Below are 23,819 nucleotides of genomic sequence, written 5' to 3'. Positions count from 1 at the left end.
CAACAATTGAGCAGGAAACTATGAAGCATTAATTATCTTCAAAAATCTAGAATTTTAAACGCCGGATAAAACTGAACAACAGATACATTCTACGTAACTTTTTCGATAGACCACCATTCACGTCAATAGAAATTTCGAGAAAATAAAAAAAAAGCAACACGTGAAGGGTATAATTTGCGGCGCTATCACACCCGGTTAACATTTATGTGACAAAATTGAACAGTTAAAAAAAATGGCTGAATTAAATTCTCAAATTCTCCTTTAGATTTAGGATATCCCACAAAACTTATTAGACCATAGGTGGATTTTTCGTTGTTCTAGCGCTTCTTGAATTTTTGTTTTTACAAAAAAATATTTTCCTCAATTATGAAACTTAGCCAAATATATCGCTGCTGATAAAACAAATAAATGAAACCACGAACTATCTCTTTTTGAATGAAATGAGTTACTGGTGAAAAAATACATGAGTGGAGAAATCATGGTAGTTTCACAACTGTTCTAAATGGTGTTGGACGAGAGAGCATACCTGTATGAGAAGCTCCTCTAGACACCCCATGCTCAAAAAACAAGAATAGCCGTGATGTTTGAAGGGGGAGTGACGAACTATTGGAACTTGCTTAAAAATATTCCATGGTACCACAATAAACAAATATCATAGCAAAAAATCAAAATTCTTTTATAAATTTTATACGATTGTTTGAAAATTGGAAAAATATTAGTATTTGCCTAATTCATACTTAAATTATCGCCAAGTGAATTCGTTCGATAGAGCGCGTTTGTACGATATTATTTTCTTTTATTATTTTTTCATATTTTAAAAGGCTGCATATAGTCAATCTATAATTTCGAGGTTTTGGCAAAACGCCATATTATTCATCTGATTTTACCTTTAGCCACTGATTTATTACAATAGTTTTGTATCTTCAATATATTTTCATGAACTCTTTAATGTTTGTTTACAACCGTTTTAATTGGTTACGAGTTTTGATCTCAAAATTCGTAAAAACTGTAAAATTTTAATTTGAAATTCTGAAAAAAAAATGCATTGTTGCATACATTTTCTTAACTGTTAAAGTTTACATCTCTTTGAGGTCTTTTGTAACGGTGACGTCATTGTAGTGTTGGTGTAGTCTTCACTGACAGTTTTGTAGAATAGCTCAACATTTTCTGTAACTCTAAATCACGCTACATAGTAAAAACACAAAGTTTTCAATGATTTATTGAATAAAAATATTAATAATTTGGGTGGGTCGTTTAGTCCAACCGGTATCCTATTGCAATAATGCACAGGGCCAGGAAAGAAAAAGAGAATCAGAAAAAAGGGATGAGGGGAAGGGACAAGTTTCGGACATTTGCAGTTCCAGTAACATTGATAAAAAATGTATATAAAAGAAATTTTCAAATTTTCAAAATAGGGAAAATTATTAAAAAAGGAATATTATTTCATTTTCAGAATCCACACGAAATTTATTATGGGGGTGAATAGAACGGAATCGCTAGTATTCCGCTGATTACCGGGACAGCAAAAGTAGATTTCAGTGGGTGGTGTGGGAGAGAGGAGACAGTTTTCAAAAACTGCGGACTAGTGAAACAGTATAGACTTGGAGATTCAGGAGTCTGTCACAAATGAAATTTTTTTAAGGAAGAGAATAAAAACAAACGAAAAAGATTAAAACTGATTGAGGGAGGGGAACGTTCCAATTTGGGCAAGAACAATACGGAATTCAAGGGGAAGGGAAAAAACATATCAAAACTAGTCATGAAAAACACACAATTTTGTAATTCGATGGAAAGGGTGATAGAGTAAAACATTAAAACATTGAGGGAAACAAACCGGCAAAGGAGAAATTTCGAATTCATAAAATATTGACTACAATTCCAAGTTTAGCGTCATTCAAATGACCAATGACCTTAGGGGGATAATTCTATTTTCAAACAACATTTTCAGAAAAAAAAGTTAACTTTTTGCAAAGCCATAACCTAAATGGCCTTACAAAACGTTTAAGGGTACAAAAACACAACAAAATTAGCTCCAAATGGTACTTTGCAAAAAAATCAAAAAGTGATCAGTTTAGAGAGAGAAAACAAGTGATTGTGCACGTTTTAATTTGATTCGATTTCTACCGTTTCCTTATCAAAAATTTTAGAAACAAAGAAAAACATTTTGAAAGATATTAACTTAAAGGAAAAGCCAAGCAGCACGTTTCACAAGCAAACATACAGGGTGCGGCAAAATCGTTTTGGCTGAGCTAAACAACACACTTTTAATATTGAAAAATTAATGTTAAAATATATAGAAAACAATTCAATCTTCGAAAATAATCAGAAAAAACTTGCTGTTTTCCGATCATGTTTAAAATTAATCGATAGTTTTTCTATGTTTCCTAAAAGTTCAGTTTTAAAAGTTAGATTATCATAGCAAGCCAAAAAGATTTACCGTACCCCCTGACACACATGTTGTTTTTCTTGTTTTTGCTTCGAAAAATGGATACTTGGTGGAACACATTTTGATGTGATTTTGGCGAGACATATGTGAAAAGAAATTGGAAAACATCTGAGAAAAACTGTTTTTGGAAACCAGAAATTGGGAAAGAGAAAGTGAGAGAGAGAGAAAAAGAAATAGGAAAAGAAAAAACGAGAAAACGTGGCGGTGGTGTGAGCGGTTTTCGATGGTGGTGGTGTGGAAGAAGCGGAGAGAAGAGCTGCACATTGATGGTCTAGTAGCGAGGCGGTAGCTGACCACTGACTGAAAACAATTACAAGGTCAATCATACGACAGTTGAGAAAGAGAAAAAAAGAGAACAGGGTGTGCACAGGATAGATTAGCTTTTTGCTTTCTGCTACTTTTTTACAACAGGATTCACATGACTAGCCTCCCAGCAGCTCCCGTAAATGTATGAAAACTATAAATTGGGTTGTTGAGAATGAACATTGAGATCTAAAAACAAGAAAAATCGTTAGAAAGAGTGAGAGTTTGTGTGTGGTGTGCTTGTGTTTAAAGCTGCTAAAACATTATTATAAAAATCAAAAATAATTAATATATATTACATATTATATATTATGTAAACTGATTGGAAACGGACGTAATCAAGATGGGTAGGTGGTGAGAAAAATTATGAGAGAGAGAGAGAGGAATGTGTGTCTAGAATGGTGGTGGCTGCATGTACTCACAAGAGACAGCTGGCACGTATCCTTGAAGAGTTTGCAACAGGTATGGGTTGAATTGTTGTGCCTGCTGAGCTACCGGTGAGTATAACATTGCTCCGTTCTTGTCGAGAGTTGGTCGCTTCATTGGTACAGCTCCCTGAAAATGTCAAAATGGATTGAGAAATTGGGGTTTTGCTGAAAAAAAGTTTTGAATGATAAAAAGCGTAGAAACCAAAAATTATTAAGCTTGCTGAAAATAGTTTTGGGCAATGAATAGGGTTTGCTGAAAATTTTAAAATGTTCTAAACTGATATGTTTTCTACCTAATGGCTCAACTTTAGAAGCAAATATTCCAGTTTATTAATAAATCAAAACATTAAATAGGACATAAAGTAGCCAAAACGGGAACTCTGTTGTTTGTTTCAAATTATGCAAAAAACTCAAAAAAAAATTCAGGTAAAAATACATTTCAAACATTTTAGCACGAAATTATATAGAAAATCTTAAAATTTTTTTTGTTGCAAAATCTAATAAAGCAATTCAGAAAGATTTCAAAATAATTCACAATGGTATCTGCTCGTTTTATCCCTATTTAACTTGCAATACTGTATCTTTAATGCTAAAACAACAGCTTATAAAATTGAGCATTTCATTTGCAATATTTAAATTTTCAGCAACTCATATTCATCCCCCAAAACCCAACCAAAATCGTAAACTTCACTACAATCTAAGTGCTTTAGAAAAATGTATATATGTAGTCTCCGTTAGAATTTGAAAAGTTGAAGTACGAAAAATCAATTGAAAAATTGCACCTAACCCCATACATTTACATGCTTACAAACACTCCATTGATACACATTAGGCACATCTAACGATTTTGGTACTTGCAAACATTCGGGGGTAAAAACTTAGGAACTTTTACACAAATTCTAAAATTTGAATTCGAGATGCAAGAGAAACAAGACAAGCAAGCAGTTATTAACCGTAATCATGGCCAGTACCAGAATCGTTCAAAGTTTTTGGTTATTAAAGTTAAAGTTAACAGCAGCGTTTCTAGGAAAGATAAGAGAGAAGAGATATAAAACCAAAAATTTTGAAGAAGGATAAAAACCAAAGTTTTGTTGTCAGAATTCAAAAAAAAAACAAGATATAGGGATACCGCGGCCAATGAGAGCAATTGTGTGTGAGCCGCTGCTGCTGACGTCATATCGTTGCCATTCGTGTTCTCCTCTTCCAGCGCTCGTTTCCTTTGCAGACGAAGCAACGGTGAGGGCGTTTGTTGGGCTGCTGCAGCCGCTGCCGACGAGTTGGCCATGAAGGCGGCCGCCGATTGAGCCGAAAGCAGTCCTCCGACGTTGCCAAGCAAGGCGGCAGTTTGTAGCTGCTAAAACAGAGCGCATGTCAGCCAAAGCGAGTCTCATGCGATATCACACTTGGTTTTTTTTGTCAGTTGGTGGTGAATGGTATTCTTGATTTGAGTCGAGCACCTCGAAAAGCTCGGAAAACTTAATTTACTACATTCCAATTCAAAAGGCTACCCAAAATAAATATTCAAATTAGAAATCAATATTTGTATTACGAAAATCAAAAATAGGGGATAGGGTTGTTCTAATAGAAAATAACACAACAATCATTGTTAAAACCCAATATAAAATTCGTTCCATCAAGCTCAAAATCAACCTGGTATGTAGCTATGCAATTGTTCCTCAAACCTCAGAAACTGATCGGTAAAAAGTTCAATGCAAAACTTTTACTTACAAGACACAGTGCCAAGTAAACACAAATCCGTAAATTGTCAAGTGCTTAAGCTCAGTTTTTATGTATAGTATTTTCAAGCATAAGCGTAAGCCTAATTTCTCAGGCTTAAAAGTCTTAAAAAGCTATTTCACTGATTTCAGGTTTGAGTAACAAAATCTACATTACGTGAAAATTGATTTGAAAAGTGTTCAGGAAAAATTTTGCATTTAACTTTCCGAGTTTGATCGATTTTTTCGAGTTTCCAAATTGTTATTCACTTTTATTTTTGGAACTAATTTTATCCATAAAATCTAAAACTCAATAACAGGGGCCACGACAAGCATAGTAGAGGTGAAGCTTTTTGAGAATTTATTTTCTGAAATTTTTACAAAAGCCGGGCAATGTGGTGAAAGATTCAAATCAAATGAATAACATCCATTCCAAAGACACCTTGTGCAACATTCACCGCTTTCTGTTGTTTCTTTTTTTTGCTTGATTTAAACAAATATGTTTGAAAATAGGACCAAAACTAACATGAGACGTGCTTTGAGAAGATGTGTTTGTTTGTTTGTTTGTTTGTGCGTGGTAAGAATAGGAGCACAGCGAGCGAGCGTTCGCAACCGAAAAATTATAAAAGGCAGGAAGAGAGGTGGGTCGGATTTTTGAATTTTCGGAAACAAAATTGAATGTTTGGGTAGTCCATTATTGAAATTATTTTAAATTTAAATTCTTCATCACAAAATCAATCAAAATACCCATGCAAGGTGAGAATTCTGATTCCTTGATCCTCCTCCTCCAAATCAAAACAAAATTTTTTTTTCCGTAGAAAATCGGTGGTGCGAATAGCAATACAATGATGCAAGGTGCAAAGAGGGATTGTGAGGGAAGAAGGTTCAAGCTGTTTTTACCGTACCTGATTCACTGCCGCTGCTGTATAAGGGTCTTGAAGTACTTGTGGATACATCATGCCGTTGTAGTAGGGTGGGTAAATTGGTGTGTTGGGAATCAGGTTTACTGCGGCCGCTTGTTGTTGCTGGAACGGAAAATATTTTGAACTTGAATAGTTTACCTAGTGAGAATATTTGACAACATTATTTTGAGAAAAATTGTAAATTTAAGGTCTCTGAATTTTTTTGTAACTTTAAGAATTCCTTTAAATGCTTTACTTAAAGAAAAATTGTTAGCTTACAATTTTCGATCGAACTACATATAGAAAGCTGCCAAAACCCAAAAAAAGTAAGAATTGATAGAGGAAATACTATATTTATTGGTACCATTTTATTGCTCACAACCCATAATCAAACAAAAATTAAAAAATGGAACATGTGCTCAGATTAGGTTCAAAATATATAATTCCATTAGTCAGCATAAAAATTTTCATAATACTTTTACTATTTTACTATTTTGATGATAAATCTGTAGAATGCGGCTATTACATAACTTCTCACCATCAGTTCAAAATTAATTAAGCGTAGGTTGCATTTGTTTTAAGAAATTGACTAGAAGTTGTCTGCTTAATTGACTTATGTCAAAAGCCTTGAAATCATTATGAAATTATTATAAAAATTTTACTAAAACTTCAGGAGTTCAAAGCAAAAAAGATTGTAATATGTATACAAAAAATATCGTATAACTTTTTCAGCATTTTTGGTGATATTTTGTAAAAAAAAACTCACTAAAGCCATCATTGGATTAACCATTGGAGTTCCAGTCTGATTAAGCTGTGCGGAGAGCAAATTCTTCAGCGCCAAGTGATTCCTTCCATTTATCAGTAGCTGATCTTTAATGTGCTGTGGTGGATGGAGGTACTTGCATTTCGGGTTTTCTCGTGTACATCTTCCCTGGAAAATAGTAACCAATCAGTCATCGGTCCCTCGTTTTTGTTTGGTTTTCAGTTGGGGCAAGGAAACGAGGAAAGTCACTTTTCTCTAGGGACGTCGTCACCAGCTCCATTAAAATTTTTTGTTGCTACTCTGACCCGTTTTGCAATTCCAATTTACTCAATTAGTTTCAGACGTTTTAGATAGTGAGGCACATTTTTTGGCAGGCTATTAAAACAGCTGCCTAAAGTAGGAAGATCTAAAAAGAGCAATTTTCTTTGCAATTGTTCCAAATTTTCGTCAAAAATTCTTGGTTATTTGTTCAATTTTTCGCACTGTAAAATTTTAGGCTTATGGAAAGTTGCAACAAAAACATTGGGTTAAGATTAAAACAAAGTATTTGACACATAAATCCAATAACAGGCGCCGCCTTTTGAACGTGTTCTTCCTGGAACTTTTGTGCTAATAGGACTAAACACAACATAATTGGACTGTGCTCAAAATGCAGAAACTTCTATGTGAAATTTCGCAATCTCCCCATATTTTTGTACATGTACACTTTCACTCAAAACTTGCGCGGATTTAGTGTCAAAACTTGGGAGCTCTCTGGCAATCTTATCCCACATCTCTATTGGATTGTTGTGTATTCAAAAATTATGAGGCCTCCTCTTCCTTCTCCTTCATCTCAACACAGATTACAAGTCAAGATATGACATCGTGGTGCCTCGTCAGTTAGAAACCAAGAGAGAAACGGCAGAAGGTCCCTCGGCTCGTTTCCATAAACAATTCAATTGATATCGATGTTTTCCGGTGGTGTTGAGCAGAGAAAAGAGCGTCAGCAGCATCCAACCAATTGAGGGAACGATGAGCCATTGATGGGTGTGCATGGAGCCTATTTCCCCTCAAACTCTCCCCCCCCTTTCCACTTCTTTTTGCCTCATTTCTTTCATTGGGCCGTCGTCTAACAGTTAATTGTGTTATCCTCATCCCGACCTCGATACCCAATTCCCTTGGGTTTCATGTCGAAACAGACGAGTTAAAAAGAAAAGAAGAAGAGGACGATGGGCATGCGTCAAAAGAGACAATAACCCCAAGAGTATACCACTCAAAACTCGAGCCCAAGTTTGGAGCTGTGTCATCAAATATCGCATAACCTCTGTGAGCTTCTCCATCCGGAACACGTCGTTCATCTGTCATCGTTTTCTCTGGGGGCATCGAAATTTGCCATTAGTCATTGGGAAGTTTGGTGAATATGAGCCGAGGAGATTTAGCTGATTTTCAGTGATTTTTCGGAATTTTCAGAAAGTTTCAGAACACATAATTATTAGTTCTGAAAATATTTGAGAATCTGAGAATGAACATTTTCAGAAAGTTCCAAAGATTTATCAAACAATGAAAACTTCTGCCATCATTTTCTTTATAAGTGATTTGAGAGATAATCACTATATCTTGAAAATCATATTTCTATATTTATCTAGCTACAGAAAATTCTCAAGTAGGTCGTACAGCACTATTTCCGGGTTTCATATTTTTGTTTTAAAAATATAGGGTAAAATATAATTTTGACTGAATCCAATATATTTTTTCTATTTTTCAAACAACTGAAAATATTTCAAACTTGCGAATTTTGAGAATTTTTTGGCAAAAGTAACCAATAAGAACTGTGCGTGCTAATAATTCGCTAAATTTTTTCCAAAATTATGAAAACTGTTAACATTTTTCAGAGAGCTTTTTTCAACCACTAGGTCCCTTGTCCCTTCTCTCTATGTAGCTCCAAATCTACGTCGGCGTTTACAAATTGGCTGTCAGTTTCTTCACAACTTTCCAACCGGATGGGCATAACCGCATCATATGTGAAGCCACACAATGTTTATAAACAATATGCTCAATTGAATTTTGTGTGTATATATGTGTAACAGGGAGTCATGTGGTGACTTTTGGGACTCATCAAAAAAGTTTCGGGGAAAAAATAAAATACAAACCTTTATACTGTCGTAGCAAGCGGTTACTCGTCCTTGTTGAACGTCGACATTAGGCGGTGGATGAGCAAATTTGCATTCCTGATCCGATCGTGCGCATTGTCCTCGTAAAAATTCGCGGCAAACTTCCACCTGCAAGTGTTCTTTTTTGGTTTCTTTTTGTTCACCCACTTAATTGGCCCCGCCAAAAATGCACAGTTTGTGGTTGTAAACCTATTACCCTCATTGTCTCTTATAATCTGTTTAAGCCATTTGGAAATAGGTCACTTAAAAAAGCGCGGATGTATGGAACACTTAGAGGAGTTTAAAATAGTTTTCGAGAATGAACAGAAAAAAAAAACTTAATTAAGTCACCCTCCATTTCCACATTTTCTTTTAAGCTACAGTAGACGCCAGTAGGAAATTAAATGGTTGCCCCTACAAGGAAATTGAACAAAAATGGGGTGCAAAAATACATTTCGCAATCTAGTCCCTTCTTCCAAAATGGTCTCTCTTTTTCATTCTCTGGCACAAAAGTGTTGTTAATCAAACAATTGTGGGAACAATTGCACACACACACACACAAAATATGTCGGAGCAAGAGCGGAAGGCAAAGATGGCACACGCCAACCAATCCCGAAGAGCCTTAGAGTCGCTCAAACGTCTTCTGTTTTCCCGTGGCGTCAAACGCCACATGAGCGCATCTTAATAACGTCTCCTATTACGTGTGCGCGGGAAAACCCGATGCGAAATTGGAAGAAGAGCAAGCTGTCCCAAAGTATATGAATTACCTCTTAAACTATGTGAACGCTTCGTGGAAATTATAGCGATGGGAAAATGAAAAACCATTATTGATTTTTTTCTTGGATAGGATGCCGAAATAAAGATTTTGTTATTTGGTAAGAGTGTACGCGTTAAGGAAGGTGACTACGGTTTTATATAATTTTGGTCTCCGTAGTTTCCAAAATCAAAAGTTTCCATATAGACATACCTGTAACCATCGGCTGTCTTTCACATTGAACACTTGTGACACGAGATTGGCATTAGGCGTGGCGGCAAGCGATGAAGCTACAGGCGTCGTTCCAGCGGCATTACTGTTTTCGTCGAACATTCTGAAAAGTAGGAAAAAGATTGGCAATGAGAATTATTTTTTGTTAGGCCTCCAAACTTGGGGCGGAGGCGACGGGGGGAACGAAAGAGGCAACAACTGTTGAGTCACAATAGTACGAAAGTTTTTTTTTCTTTCTAGGCGCCCTTATTTCATTTTTTCTTTCTTCCCAAAAATGGTCGAAGAACTTGTAAGGTAAATGCTATCGGGAAGACCAAAATAGCTACAGTGCCCATTTTAAAATTACAGTAGCATCAAGATGAGATTCAAATCATCTCGAGTCAGTTTATTACGGTAACTTTAAGAATGCTCTGACAGCTAAATGTTTGAGCTTTCCAACGTCATATTAATGGTTAATTAGAACAGTGATAAAAGAACACAACATGGCCTGATTGAAAACCAGTTTTTTGAAGATTCTACCTATTCAATAACCGAATCGAACGGGAAGATATGAAGAAATTGAACAAAAATGGGTGTTAGAGATTAGGTTCATAAATTTTCAGTGGATGAGGAAAAGAGACCGAACAAATAAAAAAACAAATAGCGAGAAAAAAAGATGGTTGAATAAGAATAGGAAGACGTAGAAGTGTTTGGTGGGTTGGAATAGAAAGAGAAAAAGAGAAAAGAAGAAAAATGCATCGGGATGATTGCTGTGAATCTTTTGACGAGTTGGTTGACTCGAAAAATGCGAAACTAGAGGCGAGTGTCCGGAAAAGGCGAGCAACGCTAACTTTTGAGCAAAATCTTAACGACGCGCTATAAAATACGTCGTTTCGGTCTTTCATGAAAGAGAAACCGACCGCACTAGTGACTGATATAGTGCGGGAGAGGAGAAAGGGTGGAGAAAAATGAATATTTATATAGTGTTCGACTCCATTTTTCATGGGAAAAGTGAAACAGACGAGAACCTAGACAAACAGTAACCAGAGAATTTTGGAGGGAAAAAAGTTACCGGTCAATTAGCTGTTACACTATCTCCATTGTTTCTATTATTAAATTATTGTTCCAAAAATTTGTGTAAACCTACTCACTTCTAGGAAACCACTCACTCTCAAATAACGGAAGGCCAACCGAAACCGGACTGTGTTTTTGGCGAGGGTTTCAAAATAAATAATTAGGTATGTATGTATGTAGAAGTGTTTTGAAATTGCGAAATAACAATTTTGGTACTGTAAGTCGAGTGGTGTTCATGTTTAGATTTCGTTTCAAAACTAGTAGTTATAATTCCACTTGTTTTCACTTTTTTCGAGTTATGTCAGGGATGTTATCTTAAAAAATCTAGTTCAGGGTGATAGACCAATTTTTGTAATTAGGAATTTATTTTGAAACAAAACAATTGACTGAAAATTTTTAGAGTAATCTGAAAACCAGGGGAAAAATGCCAAAGCATTTTAACTGTAGCTTTTGACATTATTTCCAAATACTGCAGGACGTATAAAAATTATTTTCAGATCAATTACATACTTTGTCTGAATTCTTGTATTTAATTTGGAAAGTTTTACAGAATTGCGTATAAAACTTGGTTCTAGCCATTTTCCTTTCAGAAGTTGTTTCCTGCTCTAATGTCTATTACAGTTCAGCTGTTGTAGTCTAATCGTGAAACTGTGAGAAAATTTTTGAAATTTTTGTGGAAAAAAACAAGCCAACACAAAAAAAACAAGAAAACAACCTATTCATTTTTTTTCCGCCTACTAACGCGGAATTGAGTAACAATAAATCGTCGAATGTTGTCTTGGTCGGCTGTGTCCTGTACACACGCATTACTCTCCGCTACCTTCTGCGCCTCATCAATACGTTGCCGCAAAAAAACTAGTTCTAGTCTCCACCTCATGCAACTTTCAGCGGGGGCAACCTCTACCTCAAAACTGTTTTAAAAGCAGGCTGGAATAGCTGACGATGATCAGCTTCTTAGGGGAGTGGCGCGCGCGCGCAAAAGTGACGGGGCGGGCACCGCGCAATTCATCATTTTATGTGCGTTTATGCCCCCGGACGCCACGGAGCACACCCCAAACACAGACGAGAGGCAAACATATATATGCATGTGCTCCCAAAAAGGCAAGAAGAGAAGAAGAGCGAAATAAATTGAGATGGAATATATAGGGCCTTTTGGACAGCAAAAAATACATACAAACACGGCAAAATTCCATAGTCATGTATGCTGGAGCGTTCAATATTTAAGCAGTTGTTAGATTGTTACGGACAACAGAAAATTTGGTACAACAATCGGTTTTCCGCTTTTTCCTTCGTAGGATGATTATATAACATGAGTGTGATGTACTAAGCCAAATTGGCTGAGTTTATATTATCGTCGGGGACAGTACAATGCGAAAAAACGGAAGGAAACACTAAAAAAATTCACAAATAACGGGCAATTTTATTTTGAAAACTGCCAAAACGGGGCTGTTAACCCGAGTGGAGCACCGAAGTAATCCCAAAATGAACTCCACCCCCTACAGTAGGGTAAAGGGCGTCAAGAAGTGAGGGACACAAAGACGACGTCTAGAGGGCGGGCGTAGAGAAAGGGGCGGGCGGCGAGTAGCCAACGAGATGAGCAGTGGCCAGAGCCCCACTGCTGCTCCGCCAACAACAAGCTGAAGGCGCGCGTACCCTGCCCGGCTGAAACGAATGATGGTGGAAATTGGAAGAAAAAGATGGAGAAGAAGAAGCCGACGTCGTTGTTTCGTATTTTTGAATTAGGGGCAAAAAGATCGGAAAAACAAAACAAAAGAAAGGGTGAGGGAGAAAATTGGAAAAGGTAACTAGAATATGATCTTGGGTTAGTGGTAGTCTGTAATGCTTAAGACTTGTTTCAAAGAAATAATCTTACGAGTTGACGAAAACAACAAATCGATTCCTCCATGAGTATAACAAAAAAGCTTTCTTTCATTTTTTTGTAAATATGTTTGAAAAAAAAAGAACAGTGAAGGAAATCTTTTTCATGTGACCGGCGCGATGCCAATAAAACATTACGATTCTAAACTATAATGGAATATTGATCTTTATCTTGGAAGATTAAAAATACAGAATAAAATTGCTTTAAAAAAACTTCAATATTTCAAGATGATCTCCAATTGAAGAACCAAAAGTGAAAATTTAGAAAAATCTGCCGGTTTGGTTTACCAATTCAACTTAGTAAAAATGTAGAAAAATATGTCATTGTCTTGAAAACAGCATTTATTGATATTGGAAGCTTTGAAAATTTTTTAAATACTGTCTCATAATTATGATCTACTAGAAAAATTGGTTTAGCTACTTTCAACCTTTTTCAGATTTTTTCAAACACATGGCCGAGAAAATTTGTGGCTCACCCCTATGAAACTTTTGCAAAGTTAAACATTTATGTTTCTGATGTTGAAGTTGGAAAAATGTTTGCACCTTACGTCCAAATTATCTAACTCACCTAACCTGTTTACTCATCACATTTCTATTTCAATCCGAACCGTCACAATTCCCTTCACCTTACTCAAAAACACTCTCTTTTTGATATATGACCCTTTACAAGTCAGCCGCCCCCAAAAAATGCATCAATGTCAAATCACGATGATCAGTTATTTGAGGTAACTGCCACTTTTGGCGCGAAACACAAAAAAAAACGACGCAGAAACGAGTTATGTCACATTACAGAAGAGCGAGAAAAGAGGAGAGAAAGGGGTGTCTAATCAATTTTTGAAAAATATTAAATTGAAATAATGTATATACCATATTCTAACATTAGTATTCTGTTTTTGTGATCAAGTGCTTGCGGTCTAATTTACGTAGTCGGTGAGAAGTGGCACGTACTAAAACAATTCTCGAATACTGGAGCTTCAGAGCACTGACCGGCAGCTTGACCCAAAATAGTAATTTTTGGAAGATTATACATATGCCAGCTCGTTCCGATGATTTATAACCGCGCGCCTTCTGTTTTATGATTATTACTCTCGAAGACCCTTGAACCAATTCCAATAAGAAAATCAAATGACAAGACGGTTAGATCATAGAAAATCATTAAATTCATTAATGAAATATTTTTTTCAAAAAAACGCTCTTAGGTCATCCTCCCCTTAATTGATAAGATATAATGATGACAGGCAGACATTAATTGGAAAGCCTTCTCGCAAGAAAGTTGTGATTCATAGCAAAAAGATCGAGAAAGATTGAGAAAAGATTGAAGACAAAAGCTTTTGGAGCAAAAAAAGGAGGAAACCAGTGGGAGGAAGGCGGCCAGAAGTGAGCGATGATCCAATGCATGTCAATTTGTCACCCGCCGGGGGCTCCTAGAGCCTAAACCACCCTTACTTGCACTTTGTTTGAAATCGAGAGAGGCAAATGCCATGCATTTTAGATCGCTGTGGGGAGGAACATACGCATGTTATTGTCTTGTCTCATTGAATGAAATTCGGTATTCATGGAATAAACCCAAGATTGACATTATTGTTTTTCCGCTTCGTTTTCCCAATTTTTTGTTGCTTATTTCCGAAGAAATTACTTCGAAATGATCGGTTTTGTAGAAATAGGGAAGGAATTTCTCAGGAAGTTCAGTGGTGGGAGCTTGATAAATAAACAAGTTACTGTGAATGTATACACTTTTGTTCTGGATTTCTAATTTGATTATTTAGTAAATTAAAAGTAATACTTGAAGGTGGGGGTATTTCTAGTTTGTCACAGGTAGGAAATGCTGTAAAAAGGGGAGATTGTGAAATTAAAAACATCGATGCAAGTGATTTTTAAAACATTCTGCAGTTTTTGATTTTCAACAATTAACTGATTTTTTCAGATTTAGTATGAATTTTGACGGGTCGTAAAACTAATTTAAAAAGTTATCAAGAAATCATGTTAAATCTCAAACTTCCTGATAGCTATCAGAATTGAGTGGAAAAACATGAAAAAGGTGTGAAAACTTGAGGTGCTCAGAGGTCAACAGACACGCACAGTCTCATATGTCGATGAGCACTTGGCGCATTTCTCAAGAACTTGCTGCTCTGGTGGGAGGAGGCTCCGCTATAATTGTCCCGACGACAAATGTGACCGCAAACATGAGCAAATAAATGAAATTCAATCTCATTTCTCTCACCTTCATTTTACAGAGCTTCTAGTGAAATAAAGAAGAGTCTGTGATTTTTTTTTCGGTTTGAACCGTTTGGTTTTGCTCATTGTTTTCAAAAGCGCACACTTTGAGTGTGTACAATTTTTCCGCATTTAAATGTTTAATTATAATTACCTAAAATTTTTAAATTAATAGTCTTATTAGAATTTTGGTACTAATATATTAGAGCAAGAGTATCACAACACAGCAATCATTTTTTAAGACGTCTTATATTTTACTTTTTCAAAAAAACAAATTTGATAGAAATCAAAAAAAAAATTGTACATTTTCAAGCATTGATAAACATTATTTCAAAGTTTCCTTAATCAGAACTGTCTTTCAAACCGTTTAAAAATATCTCGCTTTGAACTAAATTTAAAAATATGTTTTGGAAATATTAAGTTACAGTTACAGCTCAAACATTGTATTGTTGCATTAATTTTTTATGATAAAAATCATGATAGGTGCACCATGACGAAAAAATAAAAACAATTTTCCTAGAATTTCAGTCTAAAAAAAGTAAACGAGGAAAAGAACTTGAGAAAAAGCATCCGACACCGCCATGATAAGGCAATCTTGTAACGTTTGTCAATATATCAGAATGAATGACACAGTTGAGACATAAAAGAGAGCAAGAGAGAACAAGAGAGCAAGAGAAAAACGCAGAAAAGTGCGACGACTAGCCAACAACAGTTTTCCAATTCAATCGTGTTTTTTTTTCTATTTTCAAATGGATTCACTCACCAAATTTAATATCTAATTGACAAAGTATTTTTTTTTAAATTCTTCAAGTGAAGTACTATTCAAAAGATGCATGAAACTTTGTTCTACATTCAGTCAAAAATTCTTTAAAAATATCAAAAGTAGTTTACCATTAATACTAATGTATAGTAAAACCAGACGGAACAAACATTCAAAGTATTTCAGTATTCAAAAAGAATTAAAAAACGCGAACTGAGAACCATATGGAATCAATTGAGTGGGACGGAAGAAATTACACAGAAGCAATTAGGTGGAGGCAAGAAAAGAAATGGAGAATCCGAAAAAAAAAACGAGACGACGTTATGGATTAGCTTGTGTGGCACGGGGCACGGAGCTCCAAAACGTACCTTCTTGAAACAGACTGCCGCTTTCGCCTCCTGGATACTGTACCATTGCGAGCTGGCATGACTTTTTAAGAAAGGAAGTGTTCAGAGTGGACAGTAATTGAAAGTGAATGATGGTTGAAAATGAAACGAGGAGACAGAAAATCAAAATGGAATGAAATCAAAAAAAAATGATGGAGTGACAGAGAAAACAGAGGTGGATAGATATCTATTGTTGCAATTCGATGCGGCAACCATGTTTGGTTCCCTCTCTTGATTCTCCATTATCTCTAACCCCTCACCTTATGTTCAGTTCATTACGAGGAATGGAAGAAAGAAAGGAAAAATTGACACTAAACAGCGTGCCATTGGAAACTAATAAAACTGTCGTTCGCTTTGTTTCCATTTCAGGTCGTAATTGTATTACTGTTTTATATGCTGGAAGTTTGAATTTCAGATTTAACTAATAAACATTCATTAGTAACTTGATTGAAATTTGATTAAAAAAAGTGTTAATATCAAAATAATCGAGTGAAGTTTTTTATATGTACTTCAAATTAATTTTGATCAGATTTTCGAAAAAATTGTTAATGTCAAGCAAACAGTGTAAAACAATAACGAGCTCTGAAAAAAAATTAGCACAAATTCATCCAAGATAGGGGTGGCGCCTATTTTAGGGAAATCAAAGTGTGTTACCATTTTGAATATTTTTTTTGTATTTACTCTGATAGACCTACATAAAATAAACGTACATTAAATACAAAAAAGTTAATAAATCAGCCAATCTAGGCACTGTTCCTAAAATAGACTTATGTTTTTAAAACAAAAATTATTAGGACAAATTTTCGAAAAGTTTTTTGAATTGAAATTCAGAACAGTAAAAAATTAGAAAAATACTCTTCTCTGCAATCTGCTCTACACATCGGCGCCTCACGCCTCTTATCACCCAACTTCTTATTGACATTAAATTTGAGGTGCTTGGAACGGCGATCTTACTCAAAAGTAATAAGTGTAAAAAAGATAAACAAAAAATAAAATTGAAGAGAAATTTGACTGAAAAGTCACCGCCATATGGTAACGGAATGTAAGAGGCAAACAAAATTAGAATAAGAGAAGAAGGAGGAGGAGGAAAAGGAAGGTTGAAGAAAGGATCATTTATATTCCAAACGCCATTAAGAGACGACTGGTCGCGTATGTTGCAACAAGGCGAATTGCTCCACTGGGAGGTTCCGCTCGGTTTTTGAGATGCCTTGGAAAATTTGGCGCGAAAAAAGTTTAATCTAAAAATAGATTCAATTCTTTGATTAATTGTTAGTTCCAAGGATTTTAAAAACTGCGATTTTTTTCAAATATAGTTTTAATTTTCAGTGAGAAAGAAACTGCGAAATATTGATATCAAAAAGCTTATTGGAATGAAAGCATCATAAAAATGTTTGTTTCAATAATGTGTACCAAAAGAAAAGTTCTAAAGAAATGAAAAAAAATTCGAGTGGAAAATTCGAGAAAAATTCGAGAACATGTTTAATTTCCCCAACATTAAAAATAAATTTTAAATACTATACTTTGAAAATAAAACTAACTTATATTTTGTTTTTTTATTACTGAAAATTGCTGAAATTTTATCTTGAAGATTCTCCAAAATCAAAAAATCTAATTCCAACCCGATCTGCCAATACCAGTGTACAGACTGATGCCTATGCAAATACAATTCTTCACAGTTCTTGTCTAAACGCCTACCTCTTCTACTGCTTGATTCTTGACGAAGGAGAAACCGGGCAAAAAAGCAAAAACGCGCGCACGACCTTCAGACGCAAAACCATCTAGAGGAAGGGGGAGAATGCGTTGGAGACTGCTGGCGCTGCGCCGCCGTAACATTCGCAAATGAAAACAGAAGAAATGAGGTCCAATGGCATGGAGAATGCATCCTTCACGCTTTCCTTTGTCTATCTTCTACCTACCATCTGACTTTTCAATCCCCCCTACCGACGATGTAGTAAAAAGATTTCTGTTGGATTTCAAACGCAAATTCAGTTTGTTTTGCGGCATAGCTTAGGCGATTTGACCGATGAGGCGAAAAAGGGAGGCAACGGTAGTTGTAATGATCACGGCTGACTTTGGCAAACACTTGTATTCTTACAGATTTGTTCATCTATGTTTCGTCTCGTTTTGTTTGTTTTCAGTCTAGATCGGTTTCACTTGGCGGAAATCGAAACAGAATGAAAACGCTTACAGAAGTTGCTAATAAACTAGAAAAGTCATTAGAATGAAACTAGTAATTATGAACTAGGAGGCTGTTGTAATAGAGAAATTTTGATAAACTTATGGGTAAAAAGAATAGGAACAGGCAAAATTGGCAAATCACTTTTCGGAAACGTTGAGAAATAATTAGGTATCAAATGATGATCAGCTAAGCTTTGTGCAGCCAAATTCATAGCCATAAGTCTAAAATATTTAGGAAAATCTAGTAATATAATTTTTTTTCCCAAAAGGAACTTGCCAACACTATTTTATAAACGTTTAAAACAATCTGAGTATTTGGTTTTCTAAATTAATATTTACGGTTTTTTGTCCCATTTTGTTAGTAACATTGGTGCATAGAAAACTTTAATTGACATTACTCGACCATAAATGAATGTTTATAAATCAATTTTATTCTAATCTATTCTATTCAAGAAAATATTTTAGAACCTATTTTATTCTAGAAGTTCCAGAAAAAACGATTAAAAAATGTTCAAGAGCAAGTGAACTTTTTTGTAGTAATGGGGGCGCTCCAGTCGCACCTTTTGCCATCAAACAATTCATTGTTTAAAAGATGTAATAAGCGCGGCTCCGGCTCGTCATGTGTAAGAAATCAGTGAGGAGTGCTCGCCAAGTTCTGACAGCTTTTAGAAAAGTTCAACTTCCGATTGTTATTGAATCCCTGGACCACCCAATAGCAATTCATCAGTGCGGTTCATTAGGCACTGGTTGAGTGCAGGCTCATTTAAGGCTTTTGCCTACAAAAAGCAATTTGTAAATTGGGTTGTGATGGTCCTCTACAATCTTTTACACTAACTCACACACACACACAGAGACCAATGTACACAGGCAGACATTTACCTCTTCTCTCAATCTTATCTCGTTCCAAACTCACGGGATGCACAAAAAACCCGTAGATTGATGAATGGACGGGCGAGCGGCCAAGGACTCTGGACTTTTTGTGCACACAGTGAAAAGATGTTTCCACAAAAATAACACTGGAGTCATTAAAAAGAGATTGGGCCTTGAGGTAGGAGGTCTCAAATCTTGAGAAGAATTTTAGAGATTTTCTGATTTTGAACTACAAAAATTAACAGTTATCTTTGAGACACTGACTAGCTGTTACGAAACCTATTCGTTTTTCGATTTTTCAGAAATCGACGATCAAAATTTTTCGATTTTTCGATTTTCAAGAAATCGAAAGAAGAAAATTTTCCGACACCTATGCTCCTAATTTTACAGTAACCTGGTACAAGGGAAATTTTCTCTGAGAAGTTGCGGCAAATAAAGGTCCTCGATTGCCGTCGGCTGCTTTTTGTTCTTCCTACAAACTAGACTGTCAATGAGGGCTACCAATTGTTATATATATATATATATATATATGAAAAGAATGAAACTCAAGGATGTCGTTTTTTTTTTGCTGTTCAAAACATTGCAAATTTTATTTTTGAACTTTCTGAAAAAGTTCAAGCGCTAAAAAATTTTAATTGCAAAAATAAAATAACATTTTGTTGAATTTCATATTTTTTGAAACCGTCACAGTTTCTTTCGATTTTTATATGTACCACTGTTTTTCAATTTGAAAAGAGCACACAAAACCGGAGCCCAGTTTTATCGTATTGTCTGACCAAATTAGATCCCCATCTACTACGTCGTGCTGCTCTCGCGTACACAAAACCGAAACATGCACAGAAGCGAAACTCAATTTGGATTGATTACCATCCGTTTGGAAAGGGAAGGTCATTATTCGATTAATGTTGCCCCCTACTATCCTTTCCGTCGCAATGTTTCCATTTGGTAGAGGAAAAGAAAAGAAAAGGAGATGAGTTAGCATGACGGAAACCGGCTCTGAGTGGACAATAGGGACCAAAATTAGAAAAAGAATGGAAGAGGGGGAATGGGTATTCGTAGTATTTTTGTTTGAGGGGACTGATAGTTGGAAACAAGTTAAAGATATGGTTAATCTCCGGAGATTGAGTTTTAAAACTTTCAAAAAGTTTGAAAAGAGTCACTTAAAACTTTAACAATAAATACAAATTAACAATAATTTTTACGTCTGAAAAATTTATATTTAGGAATCCCAACATTCCCGACAAAATGAGCAGCCAACATCGATCAAGGTTTTGCAAAAAAGATTTTTAAATTCGACTCTTTGCACTATTCCTAGTATTAATATACTGTGGAAATGTAGGGACTATATATAAATTGTTCAAGTTCAATTCAGAATGGAACTTCATATTTCTGAGTATTTATGTACATATGTATGTAGTAGCTGCACCCTCAAAACTTCTAATAACCCAATTAGGCTTAAACATTGCAGCTTTAAAATCTAAAAGTACAATCAAATTTTTTGATATTTGTATGTTAGCAAGTTGCTTTTAAAATTGGTGTAATGATTTAAAATTTTATTGTACGGCTCTTATGAATATCGTCAATACATTTATACATCCAAGATACTTCTAAGCAAAAACTTGATGAACAAAAATCGGCTAAGTTCAACAAAATTTTAAGATCTAAGTTTTCTTTTCTATTTCCACAGAGTTGTCTTGTAACAGTTTGAAAATTGGAACAAACATATCATCAAATAATATCCATGTCAAAACAGAAACAATCGTGTGTCAGGGACCAAAAGCAGCACTGGAAGGGAGCGCCACTGGGCGGCTCACTCCCACCAACAATTATATGTAATTGTTATATACACCGGAGAAGGGGCCATTCGAATGCTCTCGCGCGCGACACGTGAAAAATGTGCTTTTTCTTTCATCTCTTTGAACTGCATTATGCCTAGAACGATGCGGATAGGTAACAACGGCGCTTTCAAATCTCCTCATTTTCATGTCGATTATTGTGGACTGCAACACAACAATGCACTTTTATGCGCGAAATTAATGGTGAATGCCCCTTCCGAATCGGTTATATCTCAATTTCATTGCAAGCACAGGAATCAAAATTACTTGCAACAGCTTCACGATGATAGCTCGTAATTTGTTCGTCATTGCTTTTGTAGTTATTTTTTATATCATAGTTTCCCTAATTTTTTGTTTCTCTTTATGAAAATTGTCTTGTACTCATATGTATAATAAAGCCAATAGTTTCTCTAACAAATTAAGAACGAAAAATTTTCGGAAAAAGTATACATTGAGAAGAACAAAACCAAAACGCCATTTAAACAAATTTAAATTATGAATGATACAACTGTCAAGTAATGGAAATCTAGACAACATATACTTAAAAGGATTCATTTTTAATAACCGAACATGACCAAGTATTGGCGAATTGTCACATTTTAGGACAACTGTATATTTTAAGATGTTTAAAGCATTTTTATATGTTCAAAGCAAAATCACATAGTTTGAACATAATTGAGAATTTTGGGTAATCTGCAAAACTGTTATATGTGAAAATTTAGTACAAAATTTAGTAATTTACTTTTAACGCTTATCGAAAAAATCAATAGTTTTGAAATAATTAATAAAATAGTTGTAAATTCGGAATCATTCACCAGAACTATTCAAACAATAATGGTACAATGTAAAGTTTTTTCTTCATTTTAACAACATTTTACGAACCAAACACTATAACTGCTATTCCTTTGTTTCTCAACGCCACTAGCCACTTTCATTACCGGAAAAAGGATCCCAAAGATGAGCGAATTCTAATCCTCCGTGGCTTACCTATAAGGCAACTGAGTCACTGACATTCCGTCACTTGCAAAGAACTGCTGCTGCTGTTGTGGTTGAAACTGCTGTGATGACGTCATATGGAACGGTAACAAGTGTTGCGGAACTGCCTGCAAAAATATGGAAACTGATAAATGAGAAGAGAAATTTGAAATTTTCGACAGAAACTGATGCATGCAAAAGTTTAGGTGCAAGAAAAAAAAGCATATAGAATGGGGTGGTGTAAAACATTGGCAATGTTTATATTCCGATATCGATTGTGATTTTTTTTTCTTTTTTTTGACGTGACGCTTTGAGGAACTGGTGCTAAACTCTACATAATCAGGAAACGACGCTATCTTTTAAAATTCAACTTTGAAATTTACAGAAACTGTTCAAGCTTCTAGCATTACTCCGGCTGCTAACTTCAGTTTGCTCTAAAGTTCGAAAAAAAATAATTCATCAGAGTTTCTATTTTAAACGTTGTGCATTTTCAATATTTTCGGAACAAACTAAAAATTGTTACAGACTATTGTTCCCACTTCTGAAAAAATCAATGTTGTCGGATTTTTTTTTGAATATTATATCAAAAGGTACTTTTTCAAAAACTAAAGTAACGATGATTCACAATAAAATTGAGTGGTTTGAAACAGGGGTGCACCCGAAGGTTTCTAGAAACACCTTAACAAATTTTCAGAATTTATTTGTTTTTTATACACCCTACAGCTTACGTTTTTGTGACCCTATGGTTTTTTTTCCGATTTTTGCGGTGAAATCAATTTTTTGAATTTCAGAGAAAAATATTCTAAAAATTGATAGCTTGTTTTCGAAAGAGCTTTTGGTTAAATTTAGAACAAAAGTACACAATTCTTGTGTTTTACTCCAATTTGAACATCTTTTGATACCATAACCTATTCCGATTCATTCTCCATGCTTCTCTCTTTTTCTCAATGGAGGTTGAGGTGATCATAAAAATTAACGACCCATGTTTAACTGTATCGATAGCGAGAAACGAGAGGGTGAAACAGAAGCTAAAAGCTTTATCGTCTCGAGGTGATGACCCTCATCAATTGTGTTCAGACGATGATACAGCCATCTGTCAACCGGCTGTCCCCAGAGGCAAATGCCAGCCGAAAAAGGCGGGGGGCCACAAAAAGATGAAGAGAGAAAGAGAAATGACTGTAGGCACAATTGGTGTCTTAATAGCCACACACTTGAAGCGGGGTCGAGGCCCATTGAACAGCTCATTTACATGAAAGAGCGGCGAATGAGCCCCCTTGTGAAGCATGCGATACATTTGTCACTCTCCGCCAAAAATCAAAAGAGATGATGGGCACAGTAAGCAGATTAGGAAAACCTATTGCGGCAAACTGAGAGGGATCGGAATAATTTAAAAGTTCAAGCACTGAGAACTATGCATGAACTTTGCGACCAGGTTAGAGACAGTGATAACAGTATTTTGCAATTTCGAAAATAGTAATTGCGTAGTAGCCGTATACGAAAATTCTTAGCCACATTAAAATTTTACTTTTTTGGTTTTATTCTATGGCTTTATTCTATTTGGTTTTATTCTATAATTTTGAAACTAATGTTATGTTACATTTGTAAGCAGTAACTCTCACTATCAGGGATGCTTTCGACCATTTTCAAAAAACGTTGGATCATATTCAGAAAAAAAATGTTGCTCAGAAGGACCACCTATAAAGGACCACCCATTTGGGTCTTATTTGAAAAATTTGCAGAAAAATATAGTTGTTTGAAAATTTTGTAAAAGAAACGATAAATTCTTGACATACACTTTTTCTTAGACTAACAGCCTAGAAGACATCATGTTTGACAAATAAAATAAAAAATACTGAAAAGCTTCAAAAAAATTGCAATTGATGCCACTTCCTTGGCCGATGTGTTTTTTTCGAGTTGTGAATTTTATTATCTTTGAAAAGTCTCAAACTTATAAATTGTTCGAATGATATTTTGGCACTCATGGGTTTCATTCCCCCAA

General features: G+C 35.3%; 1 protein-coding gene and 3 non-coding genes across 10 annotated transcripts in view; 1 reads left to right on the top strand and 3 right to left on the bottom strand.

Annotated features, from left to right (window-relative positions):
• Positions 1-1,203: 1,203 nt before the first annotated feature.
• The window catches only part of mbl-1 (Muscleblind-like protein), a gene marked incomplete at both ends in the record, with an annotated part of 31,693 nt that continues 9,077 nt past the window's right edge, over positions 1,204-23,819 (bottom strand). Inside the window, 8 exons of one of the 7 annotated variants that reach the window (NM_001373620.2) lie at positions 1,204-2,746; positions 3,172-3,304; positions 4,307-4,531; positions 5,798-5,917; positions 6,561-6,725; positions 8,687-8,815; positions 9,654-9,774; positions 21,833-21,948. In NM_001373620.2, the coding sequence (NP_001360647.1) occupies positions 2,718-2,746; positions 3,172-3,304; positions 4,307-4,531; positions 5,798-5,917; positions 6,561-6,725; positions 8,687-8,815; positions 9,654-9,774; positions 21,833-21,948 (1,038 nt within the window). Of the gene's footprint in view, positions 3,305-4,306; positions 4,532-4,580; positions 4,635-5,797; positions 5,918-6,560; positions 6,726-8,686; positions 8,816-9,653; positions 9,775-21,832; positions 21,949-23,819 lie in introns of those variants that run through there. The other 6 variants (NM_001373622.1, NM_001270352.4, NM_001373621.2 and 3 more) reach the window with 6 other exon arrangements.
• K02H8.4 lies at positions 7,360-7,629 on the bottom strand. Its single transcript, NR_072930.1, has one exon. It is a non-coding gene; the product is annotated as an Unclassified non-coding RNA K02H8.4 (non-coding RNA).
• Positions 9,290-9,432, top strand: K02H8.5. The gene has a single exon (NR_072929.1). It is a non-coding gene; the product is annotated as an Unclassified non-coding RNA K02H8.5 (non-coding RNA).
• K02H8.6 lies at positions 14,634-14,810 on the bottom strand. Its single transcript, NR_072928.1, has one exon. It is a non-coding gene; the product is annotated as an Unclassified non-coding RNA K02H8.6 (non-coding RNA).

This window comes from Caenorhabditis elegans, chromosome X (assembly GCF_000002985.6).
Source record: "Caenorhabditis elegans chromosome X".
Taxonomy (NCBI): Eukaryota; Metazoa; Nematoda; class Chromadorea; order Rhabditida; family Rhabditidae; genus Caenorhabditis; species Caenorhabditis elegans.
This window is presented reverse-complemented; position numbering and strand designations above follow the sequence as displayed.